Here is a 24,634-nt window from a genome sequence, read left to right as displayed (position 1 = left end):
TGGGCTGACTTGGCCTGGCATCGTCCGGTGAGGAAGCTGCCTGGGTCTAGGAGTGTGTGTACCCATCTTCCCTTCCCCTTTCCTTTCCGTGTGGGCTACTGACAGTCTGATCATCTCACTGGATGCAATCAGAGTAAGTGGCGCCGTCTCCGAGAGACTAGCCGACGCTCTTTGCTGAAGGGAGGTGTAGGAGGGTCGTGGCCATCCTCGTTAGCCTCTCCTGTGTGAGTACCCTGTATGGAAAAATCCTTAGTTTATGAGCCGCTAGCGCGGACAGGGCACCCTCCCTGTGTGTGTAAGTGGAAAATGGGTGGGGGGGGGCAGTCTAAACATTCCACCTCACCCCCTAGGGTACCCCAGCATATTACATGTACGTACATTATGGTTCAACAACCTGCAGGTATTTAGAGAAATGGAATATTTACACGCGTGAAAATCCATCTAAACAATGCCCACTAGAAGGTACTTCAATCTAGATAAGATCATACATCTAAGAGGAGCGTTTAATCACCAAAAAGCCCTGACACAGGGTGAGCAAATTTGTCTATTGAGGAAAGGAATGGGTTAATTTAAAAATCATCTTGGCCCAGGGATGGAAGGGGGGGATTGCTCTGCGTTCAAGGTCCAGAATCAAAGCAGACTATGCTAAGTACAAAGAAAAACTGCTTTCGGCCCCAGCTGGCTGTGAAGGAAAAAAATATAGACAGAGGCGAACCAAAGGCAATACAAGTTACAGAACTAAGATTACATTTGCAAAGCTTAACTGTCCAGTAAGATCCAACAGTGTGCCTTTGTGACCCCGGAGCCGGTGTGGCTTGGTGACAGTGAAGACGCCGCAGGCAGCTGACCTGGACTGGAATCTCTGAAAGAGACGCTGCAGAAGATTCCAGGGTGCAAGAGAACAGCCCTCCAAAGAGAGGAAGCATGTTAGAAATTCTGGACAAGCTGTATACAGGATAATCTCCAGTCCACCTCTCCCCCTTCTCTGAACATTATACACAGAAGTGGCCAGTCTGGACGTACGTGTGTGGGTATGAAAGGGGCTTGGGGCATTAATGTTTTCCTGAGTGATGAGGGAGCGTTCCCAACACTCTCCGTTGTTGTTTTATTATTTTATTAATGAAGCTTTAAAATACAGTTATATGGTGTGTTTTCTTTATCTTCCCCCAACGATCCTGTAGTGTCAGCCTGATCACCTGACATGAGGGATAGATTGGTAACAGAAATTTGTCACAGTTTGGTGAGCAATTAAGAAGGGGGGAGCTCTGCAGAATTTACACCATCTATTTGTTTTACCCTTGTTATTTTGTGTTTGCTTTGCTTGGTACTGTTGGTGTTATATGTTGAGAACTGCATGAGTAAAAGTGAGTCCTAATAGGATAAGAAAACGCTATCTGGTTCTGGTTCTGTTCTGTTTAACCGGTTACTGTTGTTTTCCTGCTCTCTTCATTTGGACGTTAGGAGTGTGGGCGGAACTGAACCCCTCGTTCGTAATTCCTTGGAGTGGAAGCCATGCGTGCGAGAAAGCTCTGAGGTCGAATTGAGATCCTTCTGTCCTGTCCCCTGTAGCGGTCAGTGTATAGAAGTGGGAAAGTCTGGCTTAGACTGTAATTCCCTCTGCTCTCTGTGTAATTCTCTTTTCTGTTTAAGTGTCAAACAGATGAATGAGTCTCTGGGTAAACCCTCTAAAAATAGTCCTTTAAATTATATGTTAAGTAAATGGCCTTTGCCCAATGGGCCATGTGTTTTTGTCCAGGTGGCAAGCCTCATGAAGGAGGACTCGGGGAGTCTTGTGAGTAAGAATGTTTAAGGGAAGAGACCAGGAGGGGTGGGAGCTAGATGAGAAGCCCACCCTCCTAGCTAAACTGGTAGTGGAACAAGTTGGTGCCCATGGAAGGGACGGTTCAGCAAGAAAAGCAGGATCGGGCCCAGGCAGGCAGGCAACAGAGAGAGAGAGAGAGAGATTGGAAAGCAGGTTGGAAAACTTTAAGGGTGTAGTGGAAGGAAGGAGTCAGTAAGTGTAAGCATGGAGATTTCAAATACCCAGGACTTACTTGGAATGGTGATTTAAGTTGATAAAAGTGGCTGTTGGGAGACAAGCAAGTGATTTAAGGGAGAGTGAGAAGTTAACTCTGTAGTTGCTGGAGAAAACGGCAGTTGAACTTTGTAAAAATGCTAAAGAAAAAAAAAGTTTTTGGTGTCTGTGAAATGTTTGTAAATAAATTCAGGCAAAGAAGTTATTGGATTGCAATCATTTGGTGTGGCTATGAACAATTTAGTTGAATTAGCTGAAGAATGTATACAGTGTTATGTAATTAAAAACCTGGGCTGCCTATGAAACAAATACAAGAAACTATGGGGTAATTCCTCTGTTTTGCCTGAAGCCAACAAGAGTATTTGTATATTTGAAGTGATGATTGTCTGCGCAGAAAGGGTGGATAGACCTCTTGTTTTTTTCGTCTTTCAGATAATCAGAGAAAACTGATGCCAGCTGAACAGCATTCAACATACCATGCATTTACTGGCACAATAGAAATTATGTTTTGTGTTCTATGTTCTGTCTTGTCGTGTTTGTCTTGTGGCCGGAATTTTTGTGTTTAATATTTTTATAAAATAGTCTAGTTTAAAATCAAACAAAAAGGTTAAATTAAAATGCAGATATTTGTTTTGTTCAACTTGGAATACAAAGTGTTTGGATAAATCAGGAGAATGTGATATACTAAAGTCTAATGCATTTCCTCAAGAAAAATAAATTTCATTGGCCAAACTGTTAATTGCAAAAATTGTTGTTAAAATTTGCATACCAACAGTCTTTGAAAGCAAAGACATGAAAAGTTAACCCACTCCTCATATTGTACATGGGATCTTTCTGGCTACCTCAGATTTCTAGCCAGAGGGCTGGGGATGGTGGAAGACTATTGGACTAGAGGTTGTATTGAGTTAACTCCTCAAAGTGGGTGTGCTTGTCCTGGCTTGTTGCTCCAAAGCTCTGTAATAAGGTTATTTTAGTAAAAGGGTGTGTGTGGCATATATTAAATAATAAGACTAATTACTGTATAATGACAATGTTTATGTCTTCATTGTTGGGAAAAAGGTGTATAAGTAAAAAGTGGAAGTTTCCTTTGCAGGTTAAAAGAAGCCAAGAAGGGAAAAAGGACAAAGCACAGAATGAGTTAACGGGGAAAAAAAAAATTAGCTAGCAAGCTCAGGCTATAGATAAGACACTGACTCTATTCAAGGACACTGCTCACAGTTAAGACTTCGCTAACAACTAGGAAAAGGAGGGCTTGAATTTGCCCACACAGCTATGAGATCTGAAAAACATTGCCAGGCACTAATGAAATGTGTTAAGTTTCTTTTCTCACAGGTAAAGAAGGGCTACCCAAAGACCTTAGCAGCCCTGCCACTCCTTGGAACCAGGAGACGGGATTGATGTAAAGGTCCACCGACAAAAGACTGCCTTGGCTCCATGCTGGAAAGGCCCTTATTAAGTCCTGCTACCTACCAACACCGCTGTGAAGTGCCAAAGGCTGACTGCTTGGTCCCAAGATTCTCACTGCAAAAAGACCCCTCCACCTCGGGAGAATTCTCCTACTGATGATTAGCCTATTTCACCTTCTAGCTCCACTGTGCCTTCTGGACAGTAGGGAAAAAGTACAAGGATGCTGCACCACGACTGTTTTGGGAAAGAAGAAGAAACACTCGCTCCACTGAAATTGCCAAAGTCCAGGAATTCCTGACTAGAAAGGACATTAAGAACTGACCCTGGTGAAGAAACAAAGAATTATACACTGGTGGGAGGACATTTGTGGGACCCATGTTTGGGAATGTGGTATTAATTGGATTTTGGGGTTTATTCTACAGGCTGCGCCCTGTGTTTTGGATAAATCCTTCAGCATATATATCTCTCTCTAATTGGATTTTAAATAACAAGTACCCAAAGAGTTTGTTCTGCTACTAGAAATTTTACCCGTATTGAAACCATTCCAGTGACTAATAATGTATGCTATTAATGGAAATGCCTTTTGACAGTACCTGAAAATAGTTAAATAACAGGTGTATTATAGTACTACACCAAGAAAAGATGGTATTAAATATAACTGAGGCTGGGAAGGCATTGCAGTGGGATCTAGTATGTTTAGGAATTCGCGATTTCCTAACTGACCAGCTGATGGCCATTCGGAGTGATCTTGAGTACCAGACTTGGCCCACTGCCCTTACAGACGCATCAGGAATACCATCTGATCTGTGATCATGGAGACATACTTGGACACTTCCTGGGTGGAAGTGTGGCTTCCCAGGGCTGGGTGTGCGCCCTTATAGGGGATGAATGCTGTACTTATGTCCCAGAAAGCGCACAGGATATTAACAAGCACATCCTGTCAGCCAAACAGGCTTTTGAACAGTGGAAGGCCCAGGAAAGGAAACCTACTCTTTCTGATTCCCTCTGGGGCTGGTTACTCAACCTGGGAGAACTAGGGGAAGGCATTGTTCACCTCCTGCTCACTGGTGTGGTGTTGTGTATTGTTACTCTTCTCTTGCTTGCTTGCTGTAAAGCACTCCAGCTCCCTAGAGCTTAATCACATGTTATCCTTTAAATGTGAGAACACTCAGCCAAAAGTTTGTTGAGTATTCTCAAAGGAGGGAGTTGTTGGTGTCACTAAGCATAACCCTACGTAACTCGGGAGGGTAAAAGGCCACAAGAGTATGGAGCCTTCCTGGTTTTAGGCCTCAGCAGACAAGAGTCCCTCCATGGTTGAACTTTAATCGACCTAAAAGGCCAGGTGTAACAGCCGTTATCAGTTGCAACAGTTCTAACTGGTCTAAAGCAGAAATAATGAGGCCTGTGCACCTTTAGCAGAAGGACAAGATAACTTGCAGAAGGAAAACTTACTAACGAGCTGCCGCGGCCAAGATTACTTAATGCACCTGCGCTTACGTAATTGCTACAGGGGGAGGAAGGAGGAGGAGGGATGGGAAACGGGGGATTGCTAGTCAGTGAGAAAAGTTCTCATGGATATAAAGGAACAGACTGCTTGTTTTAGGTGTGCTTGATCTGAGTCAATCTCCCTGCACCGCTTTGAGATCTCAAATAAACTTGGTTTGCTTCTCCACCCTGGTGTGTTCATTGGCGCGGCACACCAGGCGACGGACCCCCCCGCTGTTGCTTGGCCTCAGGCAGTTATCTGCCGGCAACACTACGAAAGTGAGATCCTAGAAAAATGTTGCCGTTTTCATAATGTAACAAAAATATGTAATGATAAATAATAACTAATAAATAACATGTAATAAGCATGTCATAGAATCACAGAATATCAGGGTTGGAAGGGACCTCAGGAGGTCATCTAGCCCAACCCCCTGCTCAAACCAGGACCAATCCCAACTAAATCAACCCAGCCAGGGCTTTGTCAAACCTGACCTTAAAAACCTCTAAGGAAAGAGATTCCAACAACCTCCCTAGGTAACCCATTTCAGTGCTTCAGCACCGCCTAATGAAAAAGTTTTTCCTAACATCCAACCTAAACTCCCCTACTGCAACTTGAGACCATTACTCCTTGATCCATCATAAAAACAAATTTTATATTTCCAAGATCACCGCTTTTATAATTGATAGTACGTAAAGGAGAAAATCCCTGGAAACATTCATCTTTAGGAGGGGGTTCACAAGACTTGACATTTTAGTGAAAGGGGTTCATAGGTTGTTAAAGTTTGGGAACCACCGGCATAGAGGGTTGGACTAAATGACCTCGAGAGCCCTTCCAGCTCTATGATTCTACAGAAGTATCAAACACCTGATCCAGCAGCCACATCATATCACTTGAGCTCTGTGGCCCATATCCAGACTCTCCAGAATCAAAGCCTTCTTTAAACCAATAAATATATTAAGTTCTCCAGTTGACATGGTTGGGAAGGAAACATGTGAAACAGAAAATGATTATATACGGAAAAATGACTGTCTTCCTACATTGGCAAAGAGACAGCCTGAAACAAAAGCTGCAAGAGGGGTGGTCCCTTCTATCCCACTTTATTTAACTGGGGTGTAAAGTCTGCACCCTCATCATCACTGTAGTTTACCGTCAACATTCACTATGCAACAACCGATGCCAGAGTTTGCGGGTGGCACAGGAAAGGAGACCAGAACAAAGCCCAACAGGCAGAAATAAAGACACTCAAGTGGGTGGTGGCAACTAAACACCTTGAGGTCCACGCGCTCCCTTGTCTCTCCGTCCAAGACCCCTGGCTATGCCAGTTGGAGCCCTGCTGTGGGCCACAGACCTAAGCACCCCCACTAGTCCACGGGCTGTGCTTGGCACAGGGGTCCAGCCTGCCCCCCGGGCTGTGCCAGGCTGGCACTAGGGATGCTGAGCAGACGTCTGCGTGTGAGGGGGGTTCCCAGCCCTGCTGCCCCCAGCCCAACAAATGGCACGTTCGCCGTTGCATGGAGCTGCCCGAAGGCCGTAGCCGTTAAGGGGAGGGGCTAATAAGAGACCAGCAACCCTGCCCCCCTCAACGAAGAGACGGGCCTAGGGGCTGAACGGGGCACGCGAGCCGGGCGCCCCCGCCAACGGACCCGGAAGAGCCCGAGGCAGCGACGGCCACGGAACCGGGGAGGCTGCGCGCGCAGCGCGTTCTCTAACTCACCTGCCCAGAAGGGGAGGAGGCTCCGGGGGGCGCCAGGCAGCTGGAGCCGAGGCGGCCGCGCGCTGCCGCACCCAGAGCCGCTTCCCTCTCCAAGCGCGAGCGCCCCTCATTCAAAGCTAGGCGCGCGCTCCTGCGCCGCTGCCATGTCCCCCTGTGCCCGCCACCTCGGCCTCCTGTCACCGGCGACTGTCCCGCCCCTTCCGACCACGCCCCTTCCCCAGGCTCCTCCAACCGGTGCGAGCTGAAGGCGGGGACGCTGCGCGGCGAAGGAGATGGTATTGGAGGACCCCTGGCCTAAGGGCCTAACTTACCCTGGGCAGCTCGCGAACTGCCTGACGCGCACCGCCTGGGGACGGCAGGCGCGTGCCCCCGCCATGGGCGCCCCACCTGGGGAGACAGGGGCAGGTCCTGCTCCCGCTGCGCCTCAGTGGCAGGCCGGGCTGTAGGCGCGCCGCGGAGCAGCCTCTGTATCGGCCGCTGGCTGCTGCGTAACGGGGCTGAGGGGGGAAGAGGCCGCGCGAGCCTGGCTGCTCTCCGAGGGCGCGTCCACAGGAGGGAGCCAGCGTTCAGCCCAGTTCGCTCTTGTGCCCCCGCGTGTGCTGGGCCTTGCGCTACCCGTCACCGCCCGCGCCGGGCCTGGCCGCCACGGGTGCGCGGAGGGGAGCGGTCCCGTGCGAACTGCCAGTTCGAGCAGCGCAGCCCCCCTCGTGTGAGCGCAGCCGTAGTGGTGCTGGGCCCGGGGTCGCTCGTTGCCCTCTGTTTAAGGAAACTGTTTGGGCCAGTATCAGGCAACTCTAGCGGTGTAGCTGCCCCTGCTCTGGGAATTGTACTTTGACTTGAGGTGTAATTTTAGATTTCTTCTTTACGTGTGTAAGCGAGAGAGAAAGAGCGCGGTGTGTAAACTTACATGCAAATCGAGGCAGGTTCCCATGCTGCCGGCTAGCCGTTTAAACATGGATTAAACATGGTCACTAAAAGTTACGCTAATCAGAAACCTAAATTTCTGCAGTAGATGCCTTTAACGGGCTCACCTGATACAGCATTAGAGCTTGCTGCTGTCACTCATGGATCTCAGATCCATCCCATACACTTGTGCAAGTCACAAATATCCCTTCCATTATCTAGGGTATTAAAACACAGTTCAACAAAACAGATGTTCCACAACCTGACCCTGAGTTGTGTTCAACCAAAGACACTGTCCAGGACCCCATAGTCTGTTGCAGTGGTTTGCAAACTTTTTTTTCCCCTGTAGCTTACTTGAAAATTGCTGAGGGTCTCAGCAAACCACTTAATGATCTTTCTGAATGTACTGTTAGCTAACTTGTAAAGCACTTTGGTCTATTGCACCCCACCAGACTTAGCAGTCTAGTAGAAGGGGTAGACTATCTCCCATCTTCACTGGAAGTCCAAGCCTAGCACCCTAAATAAGCACAAGTATCAGCTCCTTTCAACACTCATTTGCACTATGTTGTGCAGGCTTCTTCCATCTACAAATATCATTGCTCAAGGCTACTTCATTTGCTTTTAAGGGATTTTGCTCCTGGCAGCCTCCTACAGGTAGCTCCAGTGCAGTTGGTATAGGGCTCCTTACCTGCCCCATCACAGACAGCTGTCATTTCCTTACAACTCCATCTCACCACAGCTAAATGGAATAGGCTACTTTTTATAGAAAGCACTACTTTCCCCACCCACTTCAACCCTACCATCACATGATGACTGGTCACCTGACACAACCATTATTTCAAACCCTGAAGGTAAAAGACTAAGCACAAGAAGTCCGAGCCCAATTTCCCTTAAAGGGCTACCTCACTTTGTGACAGAGAAATTTGATGCCATGAATATCTGTAGAACCTAAAATGAAATTTTGTTGAACTTTTTATTCTGTGCTTTTCATTTCTCACCTGTACTTCCTTTTTAAAGCACAGCTATCAGGTATTTTTAACATGTTTCCACTAGCTATAATTAATTGATATATATTATTGCTTTTTTGAGTAAGTTTTTCACGAAGCAAGCTCCACATTTGGCTAATCCAGTTGGTTGTAGGCATCTAGACTTACATTTATTATGCTGAAATTCTTAAATTTTTAGTATAGTTTAGGAATGGAACTGTGCTCTTTTTCCATTATTGCATTCCTTTGAATTCCATGACATGCTTAAATGTTTTGATTAATAGGATGAATTGACGTACATACTTCAAGTTAATAAAATACTTACATGCTCTGATGAATCTGGGCTTGGATAGGAAGTTAGACACAACGTTTTAGAAACAAAAGGTAACATACAAGGAGAGAAATTGGCTAAGAAACACAAAGTGGTTGTTGGCTTTTTGTTTATTGCTAATCCCCATCCCATTAGTAAGAGTAGTCTCGCTTAATTTATTTTATGTATTACTACTATGTATGTCTACTCATTTCTCCCTTGAAAGGAAGTAACATAGCTCCTTCAAATTTTCCTGACTGCTCTTATAAATTAGAGCAAGAGGTTTGAATGAGAGCATAACAAAAGCTCTGCAGGGTGCTAATCTTGAAGCCTGATCTAACACCTATTGAAGTAAATAGAAAAAATTCCAGCTTCTCTGACTCTACAGCAACTATGAAATATAACTAGAGCAAAACTACATCAGATGACATTTAGGGCTTTTCTAGTTGGCGAGTTAGTGCACAGCAAGCTGTCATAAATCTACAGTGCACTGATCTACTCCTTTTTCAAAGGGGAGTAGATTAAAGCACACTAGTGAACCTGAATGCAGCAGCAGGGTCCACAAGGATAGTTTGCCAGTGGCACTTACACTCTTGCTTTTAGCATACTAACTCTCTGTCTAGATAAGCTCTTAGAATAATCACCAACATCCATTGCTCCTGAGACAAGCTACCATGGCAAATTTGTGAGAAATCTAAAGAGTACAGAGATCTACTAGAATCTGAACTCGAACAAGGGCAGAGGCATATATGTAGGAGGTTGCTTTTAAAAAAAGGTCCCTTTAAAAACTCAACATAGAAAAGCTACATGACCTACAATATAGTTTTCTTTCTTGGGAAACAGAAATAAGGGGTGGAGGGAGATCATTTATGTATACACACATGCTTTTATACTGATCTGTAAACTCTGAGAAATAAAGTGGGCATGCTAACTGAGTGGCAAACCAGCAAGCATGGCACATTAGGAATTACTGGCATTATGGCATAGCCAGTGACACTTGTTAGGAGTGTACAGCCACTTAATGAACATTATAATCTGTGTATACACATAATGGGAAATAGTTCACTTTGAGGATAAATCAACACTTTAAATACATGCAAACACCCAAATATTTTATAAATACATAGGCTCACCTTCACATTTTAAAACACAGAACTGTCTATGATTGTCATATTGATGATGAAAAATCCAGGAAGTTTTGACATGTCTGTAATATGGAATAACTACCATCGTTAATTTAAAAAAAATCATGCAACTTCAAATGCAACATCTATATTTCAAGAAGGAAAAAAAATAGGTAAAGATGAAGAAAATCTATTAGTATCTACAAAAAAGCATCTGTTCAAAAACACCATTAACATGATGTTTTTAAAAAGGAGAGTTCCTTTGGATCATTTGGTGAACAACAGTGGTGGAAGTCTTCCCAAAGTGAAGTCTTCTGATGTTTCCAAAGCCTTATGTCTCCCATTGCTATAGCAATTGCACTACAATTGCAATAAGCAACTCAAGTTCACCAGGGAATGAACTGGAAAATGCCAATTAAGACACCTACACTGTCCCTTTGCAGGATTTCTAATGCTTTGTGCAGTGCCATTTTTACATGTCTAAAGCAATAGGACTTTATCACTTAATTCAGAAAATTGTCCCACAGCCACTGGCAGAAAGATGTTGGGTTTTTGTTTGTTTTGCTGACATTCAGATTCAAATTTACTTTCAGTAACTTCATTCCATTTCTCATAGCTATAAAGCCTGTATCTCCCAGATCAGGACCCGTTTGTTATCAGTCCCCACATCCCCCTGGACCAGGGACCAAGCGGCACCTTTGGGGGGACACAGTACTTCTCTTCTGCCTTCTTGGAGGTAGGTGAAATGGAAGAGGGGGTCTGCCACATAGACTTGGCAATTTTATGGACCCCTGGGTGGATGGGCAATATGACACAGGCTGCGGTGGAGGAGGATATAACATTAAAGAGGTAATTGGACTCCTCTGCTAGCTCCTTGACCTTCAAGTTCAGTTTGACAGCCACCCTTCTAAGGACATGGTGCTCCTTGAAGTCTCCAGGAGGCTGCTTGTTTGTGAGAGGCTTGACACCGCTTCATCTGGAGACAAAGATGACTGCATAGCAGGGGAGGAGTGGCTTCTCCTTGCTTGTCCTGGGACAGCTCCTTGGGCATTGGGGCCCACTGTATCACCTGCGTCGGATTTGGCACCGTGCTCAGAGCTGGATGCTGGCTGTGCCAGGGGCAACTTGTCCAATGTTGCCTGGGAGGAACAATGGGAGTATGGGACCAGCATAATAGGTAGACCCCACAGGTTCCAGTACTGCCGAAAGGGCCATTGCCCCTGCCCCCGCCCCCATGCTACTGCTATTTGCCTTTTATAGGCCAAGGGCTGAACTTCCCTTTAGGCTCGGACCATTGCCCTGACAGTGACTAGGGCAGAGCCGTAGATGCCTGAGTCTGCCAACTGACCTTAATAGGAGACTGGTAAGGAGAGCGCGAGGACCAATGCCTGCCCAAAGAGCAGTATCGGGGAGCTGTAAACTGGTGCTGCGACCGGAAAGGATCCCACACTCAGGGGAGGGATTGATGCCTGGGAGACCGCATAGGCGATGATGATCTATGCCGTGGCGAACTCTGGCAGGAGGCCCGACGGTACCATGGGTACGAGGATTCATCATCGCAACTTAGGTGTTGGGTGCCTTGCAGATGGAGACCCTAGCGTCAGAGACCTGTGTCTTCTAATCGGGAACCAAGGCTACGGTACCGGGGTCCAGGGCTGCAGTGATGGAGACCAGTGTCTGCGGTCCAAGGATCAGGGACACTCCACTGCTTTATGGGCCAGTTCCATAACGAGCTTGCCCATAGATGCTGGGGCCCTGACCAGATCTATTGCCTGGCTTGGTATCTGCGGTGCTGGTTGGCCTGCTTGCTCTTTGGCTGCCGGGCCAGCTTCGGGCACAGATGACCCTACTAGGGGCCGAGACCCCCGTGCCATTCCCAGGAGTTGAAGGCGAGTCCCTGGCTGGACTAGGGGGGCTTTCTGCAGTGGTACCCCTGAGCAGCTCCAGAGCAGGCATGTGGCCTGACATAGGTCCTCTGCCCGAAGCCTCCTTTTTCTGCAGTGCTGGCAGGCCTGTCGACTTTGAGCACTTCTTAGGCACCAGGGAGGAGGAATGGTGCTGGGAGGGTTCTGGTGCCAGCGGTGCACTGCGTGCCGATGCACCAGGCGTGCAGTCTGACTCAGAGGGCAACAATGTAGAACAAAGCACAGTCTCCAGGAGGAGGGCCCTCAAGGAAATATCCTGCTCCTTCTGAGTTTGAGGGTGAAAGTTTTTGCAGCTCCTGCACTTATCTTTTCTCTGGGACTTCCCCAAAGACTTTAAACAGTGCTTGTGGGGGTCACTAATGGGCACTGGCCTGCTGCATGAGGAACATGATTTAAAGCCTGGGGAATGGGGCATGCCCCGCTCCAAGGCAAAGTCCCAGCCGGAACTCTCCTAAACAACTACTCTAACACTTAACTTAAAGGTCTAACTAAGTATCTATCAACTAACAACAAAGGAGACAGAACAATGGACTGTAAGAACCGCTAATGCTCTTGTGATGCAAGACAAGGTGCTCTCACCAAATGTCACAGATGGTAAGAAGGAAATGAGAGGGCATAGGGTTGGCAGTGCCTAATATACTAGCACATGAGCGCAGCACTCAAGAGGGCACTACAGCCAAACCTATGGGTACCGCTAAGGCAAAAATCTGACTGTATACGTGGGTACGCACACACCTTGAATGGACATGAGCAAGCACTTGAAGAATAAGATTACTCTGATTACATTTTTTTCCGGACAGCACTTTTAAGTCATCACATATCTGTATATTACCAGATCATTAAAGTGCCAATTGTGATGGAAAGGACACTAGGAACTGTATTGAGTCTACTTCTTAATTTCACGTACCAGCTGCTAAAATGGTTGCTACTCTCTGGGATCCAGGTGTTTCCATAGCCCTTAACCATTCAGCCCCAAAGGCTTCCAACCCTGATGTTTTAGGATTTTTTAAAGTGTATGCAAAATCTAAAAGGAGTGGCACACCAAACATAGCAAAGTTATTTTGTGAGTAACTGAATCTAATACTATCAAGTTGCATGACAAGGAGCAAATTATAATGAATCCTGTAGTACACTGTCTACAGATATTGGCTGGCTGGGGCAAAGATGAAGAAACTTTGAGATGGCAAAACAATTTTTATGAACAAAAATGACATTTAGCATTCTATTACATATCTATAATTTATACAATTGTAGGAAGTAGCTACCACTTGCTTACTTTCCCTCATTACACATTTGAAATGTGCCCATCACCAGAGTCTAGTTTGACACACATTTCTTTTAAAACAAAACCTCAATGGTATTTCATATTTAACAGCTAATCCTACTAGTACACCATTGTTGCTGGTTGTTTTAGCAGTGACTTGAATGACAAAAATTCCTTTTTCCAGTTCTCAGATTCATGTGGCTCCTCTTTATAAAAAGGAATCTGATCAACTGCCTCCTTCATCTCCTGATTGCTCCCCCTCCATTCACTCCTATCTGATTATCTCCTGAGTGCACTGCTAACTCAAACTGAACATGGCAAAAGCAAAACACTTCTTCCCTCCTGCAGGCCCTCCACGTCATCATCCTTGCTCACAGTCATTTTAGTGTTATATTATTGTAAATTTTCTCTGCACTGATTTCCATGCCGTATATTGTGGAGGTTTCATCCAGTCGTTTCACAAGGTTGGAAAACTGACATGATGGGATCAGCTCACATATCACTGTCAATGGACAAGAGCTGGAGACAGTGAAACAGTTCAAGTATTTCACCACTGATGAAGGATCCAAGGCAGAAATTTGGACAAAAACTGCACAAACAGCAGCAGCAGTGGCAAAGCTAAAGCCAGTTTAGAGGAATAAGAACATCTCCCTGGAATCCAAACTGAAACTGCTGCACGCATTAGTCATCTCCATTTTTCTGTATGCATGCGAGACATGGACTCTTATGGCAGAACTTGAACATAAAATACAGATAGTAAAGATGAGATGCTTCCATAAAATCCTGGGCATCTCTTACTTTGACCACGTTACTAATGAAGAGGTCCGCAACATCATCACCCAATACGCTGGGTCATACGAAGACCTTCTGATGATCGTGAAGAAGTGCAGGCTGAAGTGGTACGGCCATGTAACAAGATCATCTCGCCTATCCAAGATCATCCTCCAAGGGACAGCACACGGGAAGAGAAGAAGAGGTAGATAGAAGAAGAGATGGACTGAGAACATAAAAGAGTGGACAGGAATGGACTTCACAGAGACTCAAGCACTGACACACAATCGTCAGGAGTGGTGACAATTGGTTGATTGCTCATCAGTGGTGGTGCCCTAATGACCAATGCGGTTATGGGAGTGATGATGGACTAAGTTATTTCAGCACAATTATTTATTGTTTCAATTTGTGTCTGTTCTAGTCAGAATTTTAGATTCACCAGCTTGACGAAAAAGAAAAAAATTGCCAGTATGTAGTACCTTTATCCAGAAGGGCCTCAGTATATGAAGTATACTGAAGCATATCTGGATCTCATACACCACTGGAATGCTGCAATGGTGAAACACTGCACTTGTTATGCAGCAGTAGCTGCATCTTTTTAACTAAAGAAAGAAGTTAAAGCATCTTTTGGTAAAGCTAGAATGTAGATCCAGGTTTAGTTATTATCCAGAACTCCTATAAATTATATACCTAAAAAAACTCCAAAGAAAGCACCTGTTGTAACTTTCTATCACCATATGGGATATTGATTAAGTACTTGGTGGGAAGAATGTCATCAACAAAGTTTTGTACAGAGTCCTTATTTTCCTTGGTGCTATCCAACTATCAACCACACTAAATAGGATTTAAACAATAGAACACTGTCCTATTGTCCAGACATTTACTTTTTTTAGATCTGCATTTCTATTATATTTACACACATTTTTGAAAGGGTGAATGTGTTTGGACTTACCAGGTTGATGTATTCAAAAATCATAAAAAATGTATTGACTTAATATAATGATTTAGTACAAAGTAGCAAAAGATGCCTGGAAATTAACATGTCACCAGCTTAAAAATCACTCAGTATAACAGAAGATAAAAGCCTTCAAAACACACACAACCACAAAAGTTGTTTTTTTTAATTAAAACTGCAAGTTTAAGAAATTAATGCAGCATAATGAAAAACTTGTAACTAATCATACAAAAATGAACTTAAATTCTAAAACGAAAAATGTATTCCAATTTCTGTCATGACTTACATAATACAGAAACACAAAAATATGGTACTCAGAATTAATGTCAATCTTAAAGACTGGCATGCTGGGCAAGGAAGGTTCTTATTCTTTGTAGGAGTTCTTTCTTTACACTGTCCGGTACCAAGGCTGAAATACAAATAAAAAAAGCAGGTAAGAAATAGGGAAAAAAGAAAAAGATATATGCAGCGCAGTACATCATAAGTTGCCCCTGCAATTCTGTTGATGCATGATAGACTTTCCTAGACCACCACCAAGCCAATTCAGCAGTCTCCTGTTGGGGCTGGAGAGCAGTCCAAAGAAGATGGAAGGATTTATATTTGGCAGTAGGTGGGATGCAATCAGCAGCAAAGGATCTGACTCACTTTCTACCCCATAAGCTCTGTTGTGAAACTGAAGAGCTAAGGCAGAAGTTCTCAAATTTCATCGCACCCTTCTGACAACGCGACTCTTTTCTGACAACAAAAATTATTACATGACCTCAGGAGGGGGTACCGAAAGCTGAGCCTGCCCAAGCAGGCGCGGGTGGGAGGCGAGAAAGGCCGAGCCCCACTGCCCCAGGCAGGCAAGCTGGCCACAGCTGAAGCCCAAGGATTTCCCTGGGCAGAGGGCCTGTAACCTGAGCCCAGCCACCCAGGACAGAAGACCTTGGGCTTCAGCCCCAGGGCGGTGGGCCTTGGGCTTCAGCCTCTGGCCCAAGCAAGTCTAATGCCAGCCCTGGTAACCACATTAAAATGGGGTCCCAACCTGCTTTGGGATCCCTACCCAGTTTGAGAACTGCTGAGCTAGGGAATTTTGTCATGGTGAATAGCAAGGGTCCGAGAACAGGAATTCAGAAGTTTCATTTCTGAGTACACTAAATAGGCTTTGTTTGTTTGTTTTTTAGCAGCTTTATCTTCTTTAACACTAGAGGTTTCCTAGATGGCCTGACTGGCTGTGGGGCAACTGAATGGACTGCAAAAAGGAGACTTAAACAAAGCACTTTCTTCATGAGATGCAAATTGTCTCTCTTGCTATCTCCCCCCGATATTCCACTGCCCTGTTAACCCAGCCTCACAGAGGTCTCCAGCCAAAACAACAGAGATATGAACACATCTCTCCCATACACCACGCACACAATTCTACTATGGTCAATGAGACCACTGAGGGCATTTAATTGTTAAGCAGATTTTTCTGTCTTTTTAAAAGGAAGTTACATATAAAAAGATTTATTTTAAATACATGAGTCAGCGCAGAAACAATAAGGCTTTCATGGCAATATGAATTTACACATGTAGCCCATTTGTGATTACTAGTTAGGCTATTATATAGTTTCCTCTATATGCAATGTGGGTAACTTATTGGTGCTTAGACAAAGTTTCTAGAGTATTTAAATGTGTAAGCTTAGTGTGGCATTAATGGTTATTTTTTGCATTAAGTGACATTACTTTTCTTACCTCTACCTTTGGGAGTGATTTCTGCCACCAAGTCATCAACAGTAACATGCTCTAACCCCTTTTCTTTGATTACATCTAGGAAAGACCAAGAAAACCACTTGAATAGTTCAAATCCATTCATTAGAAAAACAGGCCTATTCAAATATTATAATACAAAAACTGCATATGTAGGTTAATCATATATATTATATGTAACATTAACCAGAAGCACAACTGTAAAGATTTGAAGACAATTAAAGAGATAAACACACTAATACTATACTGTCAATTGCTCAGGAATATAGCAGCAATTTTGAAAGTACTCCTTTAGAAAGATCAGGTCTAACGTACACATGTACACAGTATTCTCCCTGCTCATGTTTCAGTGTGTTCATATGCATATTAGGATTATTTTTCAGAAAATCACTTTCCTTAAATATAGTAACTACTTTTGGGAAATGCAGAATCCAATCCTGAAAGGAATTTCAACTTTGATCAGCATAGTTGCACACTGCTGGAAAGTGCTCTGCATTTGTAAATAATGACTGTTGTAACCAATACTGTAAAATGTTTTAGCTGAGAATAGAACTGAATAATCCTAGCACTATAAGCTACAGAAAAATGTACTGTGACTGCCATCAAAAACACCATTTGGGCACAGTAAGTCTTATCAGAAGAAACTTTAAATATCAATATTCAAAGTTTTCTTTTTTTTGGCTCTTAACAGGAAAACAATCATGTGCTGGTTTAGAAAGCTGCTAGCCCCCCATGGAAGCTGACCATTTTGATAATAAGAATTTTATCTAAATTTAATACATTCACTATTTACCTTTACTATTGACACTTGAAAACAAAATTTTGGTAATTAGCAGTTAATCTGTTGCAGTTTTCCTTCATCTAAATCAGTGATTTTGTTTTCATGAAAATTTTTCATAATAGAAATAATGCACAAGCACTCTTCCCTCCCATACAAACACATCTGCAGAAAATATCTTAGTTGTCCTGGGAGGTAAAAATGGTTCTTAAATAAATTTTATCTAGCACAGACTATTGTTTATGGCATACCTCTCCGCTTGCTGCTTTTGCTTTTATCGTCTTGTGACATGAAAATCACTTGTCAAAATGAAAAACTGTATCAAAATCAGTTCTTTAGATGTTAGCAATCAAGCAGTCACACATTTTAGAAGCTTAAATACAACAGACCTTGGCAACTACAATGAAGTCCAAATCAGAGGAAATTTCAAAAAGTCAGAATCAGCCAAAGATGTGAAAATGCATTTTGGGCTATCCAGGTTGCCTGAAAATTGGTGAACAGAGATACATCCAAGATGATTCCAAAACCACAAAACACCAATGTGAGTACAGGTGTAGTGAGAAGGAATCCCATAAGAAAGCATTCATACCCTGCCTTCCACATTTGTCCAAGATGCTCTCTTGCCCAACAGCATCATCTCTGTCTTATTCACACTGACCTTCAGGTACTCAAGCTTTCATCTGGAACTCTTATTTGGCTACGGTGATGCACCTATTCTCTTACTTTAGGCAATAACTAAGGGTGTTGAATGTAGTTAACCTTAATTACCTTTACAGTGTGCCTTCAACTGATCCTTCCAGCCACATTCAATTAATTTGGCTCTCAGCAGCTCTTTAAGGCTGTAAAGATGACAAAGTAAACTTACTAGAAGAAAGTGTTTTTAACAGCAAAGAAAGAATGTTTCACTTCAAAACAGGTTATAAAAAATACATCACTGTAAGCATTTGTATGCACAACTGCACACTAATTCATGCTGGGAAACAAAATAAGCTACTGTATTCAAAGGGATCCAAGATGGCCAGGAGTAAGTGTGACTTTCAGTGTAAGTGACCTGATTTGAAAGAAACACTTGTAACTCTGAATTTGAAGTATCCAAACTATGTTTTCATTGGAGATTTAAACTGGGCATTGAATATCCTACAATATTTTTTATCATCGGAGAAGTCTGGGAAAGGGGGAATGTGCCTGGTCTATAACCTCCTCTCAGCACAATCAACAAGTGTAGAACAAAACTGAAAAGGATTCAAGACAATTTCACTCTATTTTGTTCCTAGCATAGTAGCAACCCTCCTTAACTGCCAGGGAGTACACTGGATATGGGAAAGCAGCAGACTAATACTTAAAGAGGTGCAGGAGAAACAAATTAAAATAAGATGTGATAAACTAGCATAGTGGCTTAGTAGCAGAAATTCCAGTCCTTTACTCCATGGGCTGGGAGCGCACTTAGCCTTGGATCATCCTGCTTTGCTCAAGCCATCCCCCATTTTTGAATGAAAGAGTTGGACCAACAGTCTGAAGTGTGAACTCTGGTCCTCTTTGACCAGTAGGATATTAAGAGGCAAGATGTTTAGATGAGGAAGGACAATATAGGGGATTCTGGAAGACCAAATTAAAACCAATTGTGGTTGCTTTGCTGTTTTGGATAAACTGAATTCAAGAAAAAAAATTCTACTGCTCCACCATTGTATGTAACAGAACACAATCTTGATACTGTGCTTAGATTTTATTTGTGCAATAATATTTTAGGGAAACAATTTCTCTCCACTCCTGCCAAAAAAGTTGATAAAACTTATTTTACTCTGATTTAAGAGTAAACAATACCTCATTATCCTTTTAAGTATCCTAGTAGCAAGTGTGCATTTTTACAAAGCACCATTCCAAAATATATAATCACAGCTAGGAGGGGAATAAGCGAAAAGTAACATGGCAGTGATTCACAGAATATGATAATGGGAAGAAAAATGTCCATGAGAGAGGACCTCTCTCTTTCAAGGGTCTAAGAAAATGAAGGAGTTGGAGATCCACTGATGCAAGGGATTTTAAACTTAGAACATTCTGACAGAGGGAGAAACAGTGCATATAGTATGAAGGGTGAAAGAGAGGGAGGAGGAAGAAGAGAGTTGAGACAACTAAGAAAATAAATTATAGCTTAGAAATGCTATTATCCAATCTGTTCTGGCTACTAATTCACTGTTAACTAGATAGCTGAAAGTCTAAATGAGAGATACACCTCTACCCCAATATAACGCTGTCCTCGGGAGCAAAAAATCTTACCACATTATAGGTGAAACCGCATTATGTCAAACTTGCTTTGATCCGCCCGAGTGCACAGCTGCCCCCAACCCCACCCTCCGCAGACCACTGCTTTACAGCATTATATCTGAATTCATGTTATATCGGGTCACATTATATCGCAGTAGAGGTGTATTAATATTTCCTCCCATACAGAAGCATGGGAGAAGAAATTTGAGCACAGAAAAAGGAAACTGCACCTCTCCCTCTTTGCCCGAAAAAAGAATAAATTGCAACCTCATTGTTTAATAGTGTAATTTTAGATCCGACAAAGATGTTTTCTCCATTAACAACCACCCTGGTGTTCACCTGGGATTTATAAGCCAACTTTCCCACCTCTTATTATTTTACCAGCTTTTTTGTTTTAGTTAAAAACTGACCGAGAGGGTTTATTCTTTCTTACTTTTGAATATTTTAATTAAGTCTTCTTTACTGGTATAATACACAAGATTTTCGCAACTGTTTTGCAGCATTTAGAATTATAGAAGGGATTTCACCTTCTTTACTTTTTAGGACATCCTTCATGCTACACCATTTTGTGACATTTAATGAGCATTAAAAACATATAAGAAAAAAAATCTACTTACCGTTCTCGCTCTCCTGTTTCTATTAGTTTTTGGTTAATAGTTGCTCTCATCTGCGCATCTTTATTCATGTTGAAAACCTAGATTTCCACAGCAAATCTATAAAATTATTAAAAAAAGATTTAAATAACACTGTTTACTAATCATTTGCAAAATAAGAAAACATGTATATAATTAAACAATTAAATTTCCCTTTCTGTACAGTCTGTTAGGCCTGGTCTACAGTAGAAAATTAGGTTGGCTTAACTACGTCAGTCAGAGGTGTGGAAAATCCACTCCCCTGGGTAGCATTGTTAAACCAACCTAAGTCCCCATGTATACAGTACTAGATTGACAGAAGAATTCTTCCGGCAACCTCCTCAGGGAGGTGGATTACCAATAGGAGAACCCCTCGTGTCAGCATAGGCAGCACCTACACTGAAGCACTACACTGGCGCAGCTGCAGCATTTTGAGTGTAGACCCCATCCGTTTCTGGCATTTGTTTAATTTACACAGTTAGCCAAGAGAAAGATGTTAACTCAACTTACTGAAGACAGTGACATATTGTTTATATCAGAAATACTGATTAACAGAACTCAGCAAGGTTATCACATATGAATGATCCTTACTGTCCTCATATACATTCAGAAACTACTGTTCACTCCTGATGACCCAAACTGTATACAATAACCTTTGCTTCCTGATTAACTAGTGTTTTCTGCACATTCACCTCCACTTTAGAATGCAGGTAAAGAGAGAAAAAAAAAACTGCCACAATTCTTAAAGTTGTGTGCAGTGGTGCTGTAGCCAGGATATTTGAGTTGCAAGGTGGGTGAGGTAATATCTTTTGTTGGATCAACTTCCATTGGTAAGAAAAGTTACAGCCCAGAAGAGCTCCATGTAAGCTCAAAAGCTTGTCTCCATCACCAACAGAAGTTGGTTCAATACAGTAGAATCTCAAGAGTTATGAACACCTCAGGAATGGAGATTGTTCATAACTGTGAACAAAACGTTATGGTTGTTCTTTCAAACGTTTACAACTGAACAATGACTTAATACAGCTTTAAAACTTTAGAATTCAGAAGAAAAATGCTGCTTTTACCCATCTTAATTTAAATAAAACGGGTTCTCAAACTGCGGGTCAGGACCCCTCGGGGTCACAAGGTCATTACATGAGGGGGAGTTGCAAGCTGTCAACCTCCACCCCAAACCCAGCTTACCTCCAGCAGTTATAATGGTGCTAAATTTATTTAAAAGGGTGTTAAATTTATTGGGGGAGGGGCCCTACTCAGAGGCTTGCGATATGAAAGGTGTCGCCAGTAAAAAAGTTTGAGACCCAGTGAAATAAAACAAGCATAGAAATAGTTTCTTTACCTTGTCAAAAAATTTTTTTTAAAACTTCCCCTTTTTCTTTTTTAGTAGTTTATATTTAATATAGTACTATACTGTATTTGCTTTTTTTTTTCTGTCTCTGCTGCTGCCTGATTGCATACTTGCAGTTCCAAATGAGGAATGTGTTTGACCTTGACCTGTCAGTTCATAACTCCAGTGTTCATAACTCTGAGGTTCTATCGTAAAAGATATTATCTCATCCACCTTGTCTCTACAGTTATTAAATTCATGGCTCTAATAAGAGATTGCCAGATTTTGATGAAGGTATGTAGAAAACTTTTGCTCCTAAATACCAGCGCTGCCTGTGATAATATGTACACATGATAATTTCTCCACCACTAAAGGAAAGGGAGGACAAACAATTATAGTTTAATTTTCATAAAAGGACGAAGAGGAGTCACCTTGAGCCACTTCATACCCACAACTCTACCACCTTGCCTCAAGATCTAGTATTTCAGCCCTGATTTGAAGAAAGGCTGCTATCTGCCCTGAACTATGGAGTGGTTCTATGGCATGGTCAAATAAGAAACTGGAGACCATCAAATTCAGCTGTGCTTGGGTCAGTCCTACTGAGCTGAGTGCTCTCACCTCCCTGTGTAATGATGCAACAGCCGGCACTGGGACTGCAGCACAGATTTAGTAAAGTGGGGGTGAGATACTATAAGGTTAGAAGAGCTGAGTTTCAGATAACGTTCAACCAGAGGGCCTCGGTACTCCCCACCCACCTACCTACCGCCATCCCCGAGCCTCCACAGAGTAGAGACTCCATAGCACACCTGATAGAGAGAAAACCAGCACCACTCCCCAATAACCTGCCGTCTTCCCACCCCCAGCCAATGGCCAGACCCCCTCCCTCCCGGCTAGTGACCTGTCTTCTCCCTCCCAACTCCCACCATCAGCCCGTGACCAGACCCCTTTCTCCCTCACTTCCCCGCCCAGTGATCATCCCCCCCACCGGGCATTGACCAGACCCCCACTTCTCTCCAGCCATTCCCCATTCCTCCTCACCCCCGCCCCGTCCGACCTGCCCCCGGCCCTGTGGGTCGGGGCTAGGGTGACAAGATAGCCACTGTGGAAAAAAAACGGGACAAGGGGCGGGCGGTTTACAGGCGCCTATATAAGAAAAAGTCCCCCAAACCGGACTGCCCCCTTACACCCAGGACATTTGGTAGCCCTAGTCCGGGCTGAGCTACACCCACTGCGGGGGAGGGGGAGCCACAGCGCCGCCGCCCGCCAGGCCGGCCAGGGGAGCACGGCGCCAAGCGAAGGCTCGCGGCAGCCCCAGAGCCAGGCCAGTCTCTATGGCAGCCCCTCCGCCCCGCGGCGTGAGGAAGCGCGGGCCTGGCCCCAAAGCTGGGAACCCAGACGCGCGGCGCAGGTGGGGGCGGGGACTTCAGGCCGAGCTCCGCGGCTCCCCGGCCCTCCTGCGGAGAGTCGAACAACGCGACCGGTTCGCTCGGGACCCCAGGACTCACCCCCGCGGCGGCGCGCCCAGCTCTGTTAAGGGAGAAGGCGACGCCGTCTCCCAGGGAGAACCCAACCCTGCCAACCTCCTGCCCTCCCCTTAGCGCGGGGGACCTTGGGAAATGGAGTCCGGGACGACGTCGTCGCTTGCTCAATTTAAAAACTACAACTCCCAGTATGGCCTAAGGTCTGGGTGCTCGGAAGTGCCGATTACCTAGGAGGCTAGAACTACAACTCCCAGCATGCCCCACGTACTGGGCGCCTACGTGTGGCATACAACTCCCGACATGCCTGGCGACTGACAGCCGCAGTCCCTTGCGGTTAGAGCCCTAAAACTACCATTCCCATGGTGCTCCACGCTCCGCATGCTACTTACCTGAGCCAGTGAGGCAGCTGGCTTCACGCACGCAGTCTCCTTCCAAACTTTCTCCCTCGTCGCAGGCGGTAACTCCGGGCCTGGCCGGGGATGGAGGCGGTGGCCAACTGCTCCCTGCGCGTGAAGCGGCAGCTCTTGGACCCCAAGTTCGAGGGCTACAAGCTCTCCCTGGAGCCGCTGGCCTGCTACCAGCTGGGGCTGGACTCGGGTGAGGGACGCTGGGGGAACGTGGCGGCGGGGGCGCGGCCGCAGGGCAGGGTCGGGCGCAGCGCAGGACTCGTCAGTGGTGAGATGTCGCTGGCAGGGAGCCCCGGCGCGGCAGCGCTGTGGGTGTTGCTGGGGCTGGGTCTGGGGCTGGGTCTCTCCTTACAGGAGCCGGCGTTTGTTTGCCCTGACTGAAGTCTTCTCCCGGCCGCGGTTGCTTTGCTCTGCCCCAGCTGCTGGCCCCCGGACGGAGGTGGCTGCCCGTCCGTGCGGGGTAAAGTCATGCCCGCCCCGGTGGCTGGAAGCTGCTGTTGTGCTCGGCTGCAGGGCAGGTGTTGAGTAAACGTTCTCCGGGGCCTCGGGCAACCCCTCGCCGCGGAAATCACCATGCTGGGAAACTTTAATATGTTTGTTCCAGGTTTGGGGGCATTCGCCTCTAGAGCCATGTGTGCGGGCGCTTGTGTGGTCAGGGTTGCCATCCTCGGCTGATAGAGCCGTGCTGGCAGAAGTCTCTAGTACTCCTGGTATAGGCCTGCACTTTCTCTAACGCCTCTGTCAGTCTGCAAGTAACTTCTGAGTTTTGTTGGCTTTGGGGGTTTTAGCATTTCATCATTAATATTTTGTTAACCTATGGTTGTGCTTGTAATACTTCCCTCTCCCCATACCCCTTCATCAGTAGTATAGTGATGTCCTCTTGTAGTGTGGTCCTTGGGGCTTGCACTGGGCTCCATCTTTTATATCAACCTCTTCCTAATAGCAGCAAAGAATCCTGTGGCACCTTATAGACTAACAGACATTTCAGAGCATGAGCTTTCGTGGGTGAATACCCACTTTGTCAGATGCATCTGACGAAGTGGGTATTCACCCAGGAAAGCTCATGCTCTGAAATGTCTGTTAGTCTATAAGGTGCCACAGGATTCTTTGCAGCTTTTACAGATCCAGACTAACACGGC

The 24,634-nt window shown here is 44.7% G+C and overlaps 3 protein-coding genes across 6 annotated transcripts in view; 1 reads left to right on the top strand and 2 right to left on the bottom strand.

The window, feature by feature from the left end:
* EBAG9 (estrogen receptor binding site associated antigen 9) overlaps positions 1 to 7,101 on the bottom strand; it is a 47,289-nt gene extending 40,188 nt beyond the window's left edge. The window contains exon 1 of one of the 2 annotated variants that reach the window (XM_030553712.1): positions 6,954 to 7,101. The gene's annotated coding sequence lies outside the window, so the exon portion shown is untranslated. Of the gene's footprint in view, positions 1 to 6,642; positions 6,802 to 6,953 lie in introns of those variants that run through there. The other variant, XM_030553711.1, reaches the window with a different exon arrangement.
* Positions 7,102 to 15,025: 7,924 nt separating this feature from the next.
* ENY2 (ENY2 transcription and export complex 2 subunit) lies at positions 15,026 to 23,558 on the bottom strand. Of its 3 annotated transcripts, none has more exons than XM_030553715.1 (5): positions 23,478 to 23,558; positions 20,269 to 20,364; positions 18,158 to 18,228; positions 16,597 to 16,671; positions 15,026 to 15,289 (listed from the first exon to the last, which is right to left on the bottom strand). In XM_030553715.1, the coding sequence occupies exons 2-5, from the start codon at positions 20,334 to 20,336 to the stop codon at positions 15,213 to 15,215; spliced, it is 291 nt and encodes a 96-aa protein (XP_030409575.1). In that variant the 5' UTR covers positions 20,337 to 20,364; positions 23,478 to 23,558; the 3' UTR covers positions 15,026 to 15,212. The 3 variants fall into 3 exon arrangements, with proteins under 3 accessions (XP_030409575.1, XP_030409574.1, XP_030409576.1); XM_030553714.1 differs by lacking the exon at positions 23,478 to 23,558 and adding an exon at positions 23,113 to 23,227; XM_030553716.1 differs by lacking the exon at positions 23,478 to 23,558 and adding an exon at positions 22,792 to 22,841.
* Positions 23,550 to 24,634, top strand: part of NUDCD1 (NudC domain containing 1) — a 176,107-nt gene continuing 175,022 nt past the window's right edge. Inside the window, 1 exon segment of the mRNA XM_030549466.1 lies at positions 23,550 to 23,685. Within this exon segment, the coding sequence (XP_030405326.1) occupies positions 23,568 to 23,685 (118 nt within the window). The 5' untranslated portion in view covers positions 23,550 to 23,567.

Source organism: Gopherus evgoodei, chromosome 2 (assembly GCF_007399415.2).
Source record: "Gopherus evgoodei ecotype Sinaloan lineage chromosome 2, rGopEvg1_v1.p, whole genome shotgun sequence".
NCBI lineage: Eukaryota > Metazoa > Chordata > Testudines > Testudinidae > Gopherus > Gopherus evgoodei.
Note: the sequence above shows the minus strand (reverse complement) of the source record. Positions and strands in the feature narration are given on the sequence as shown.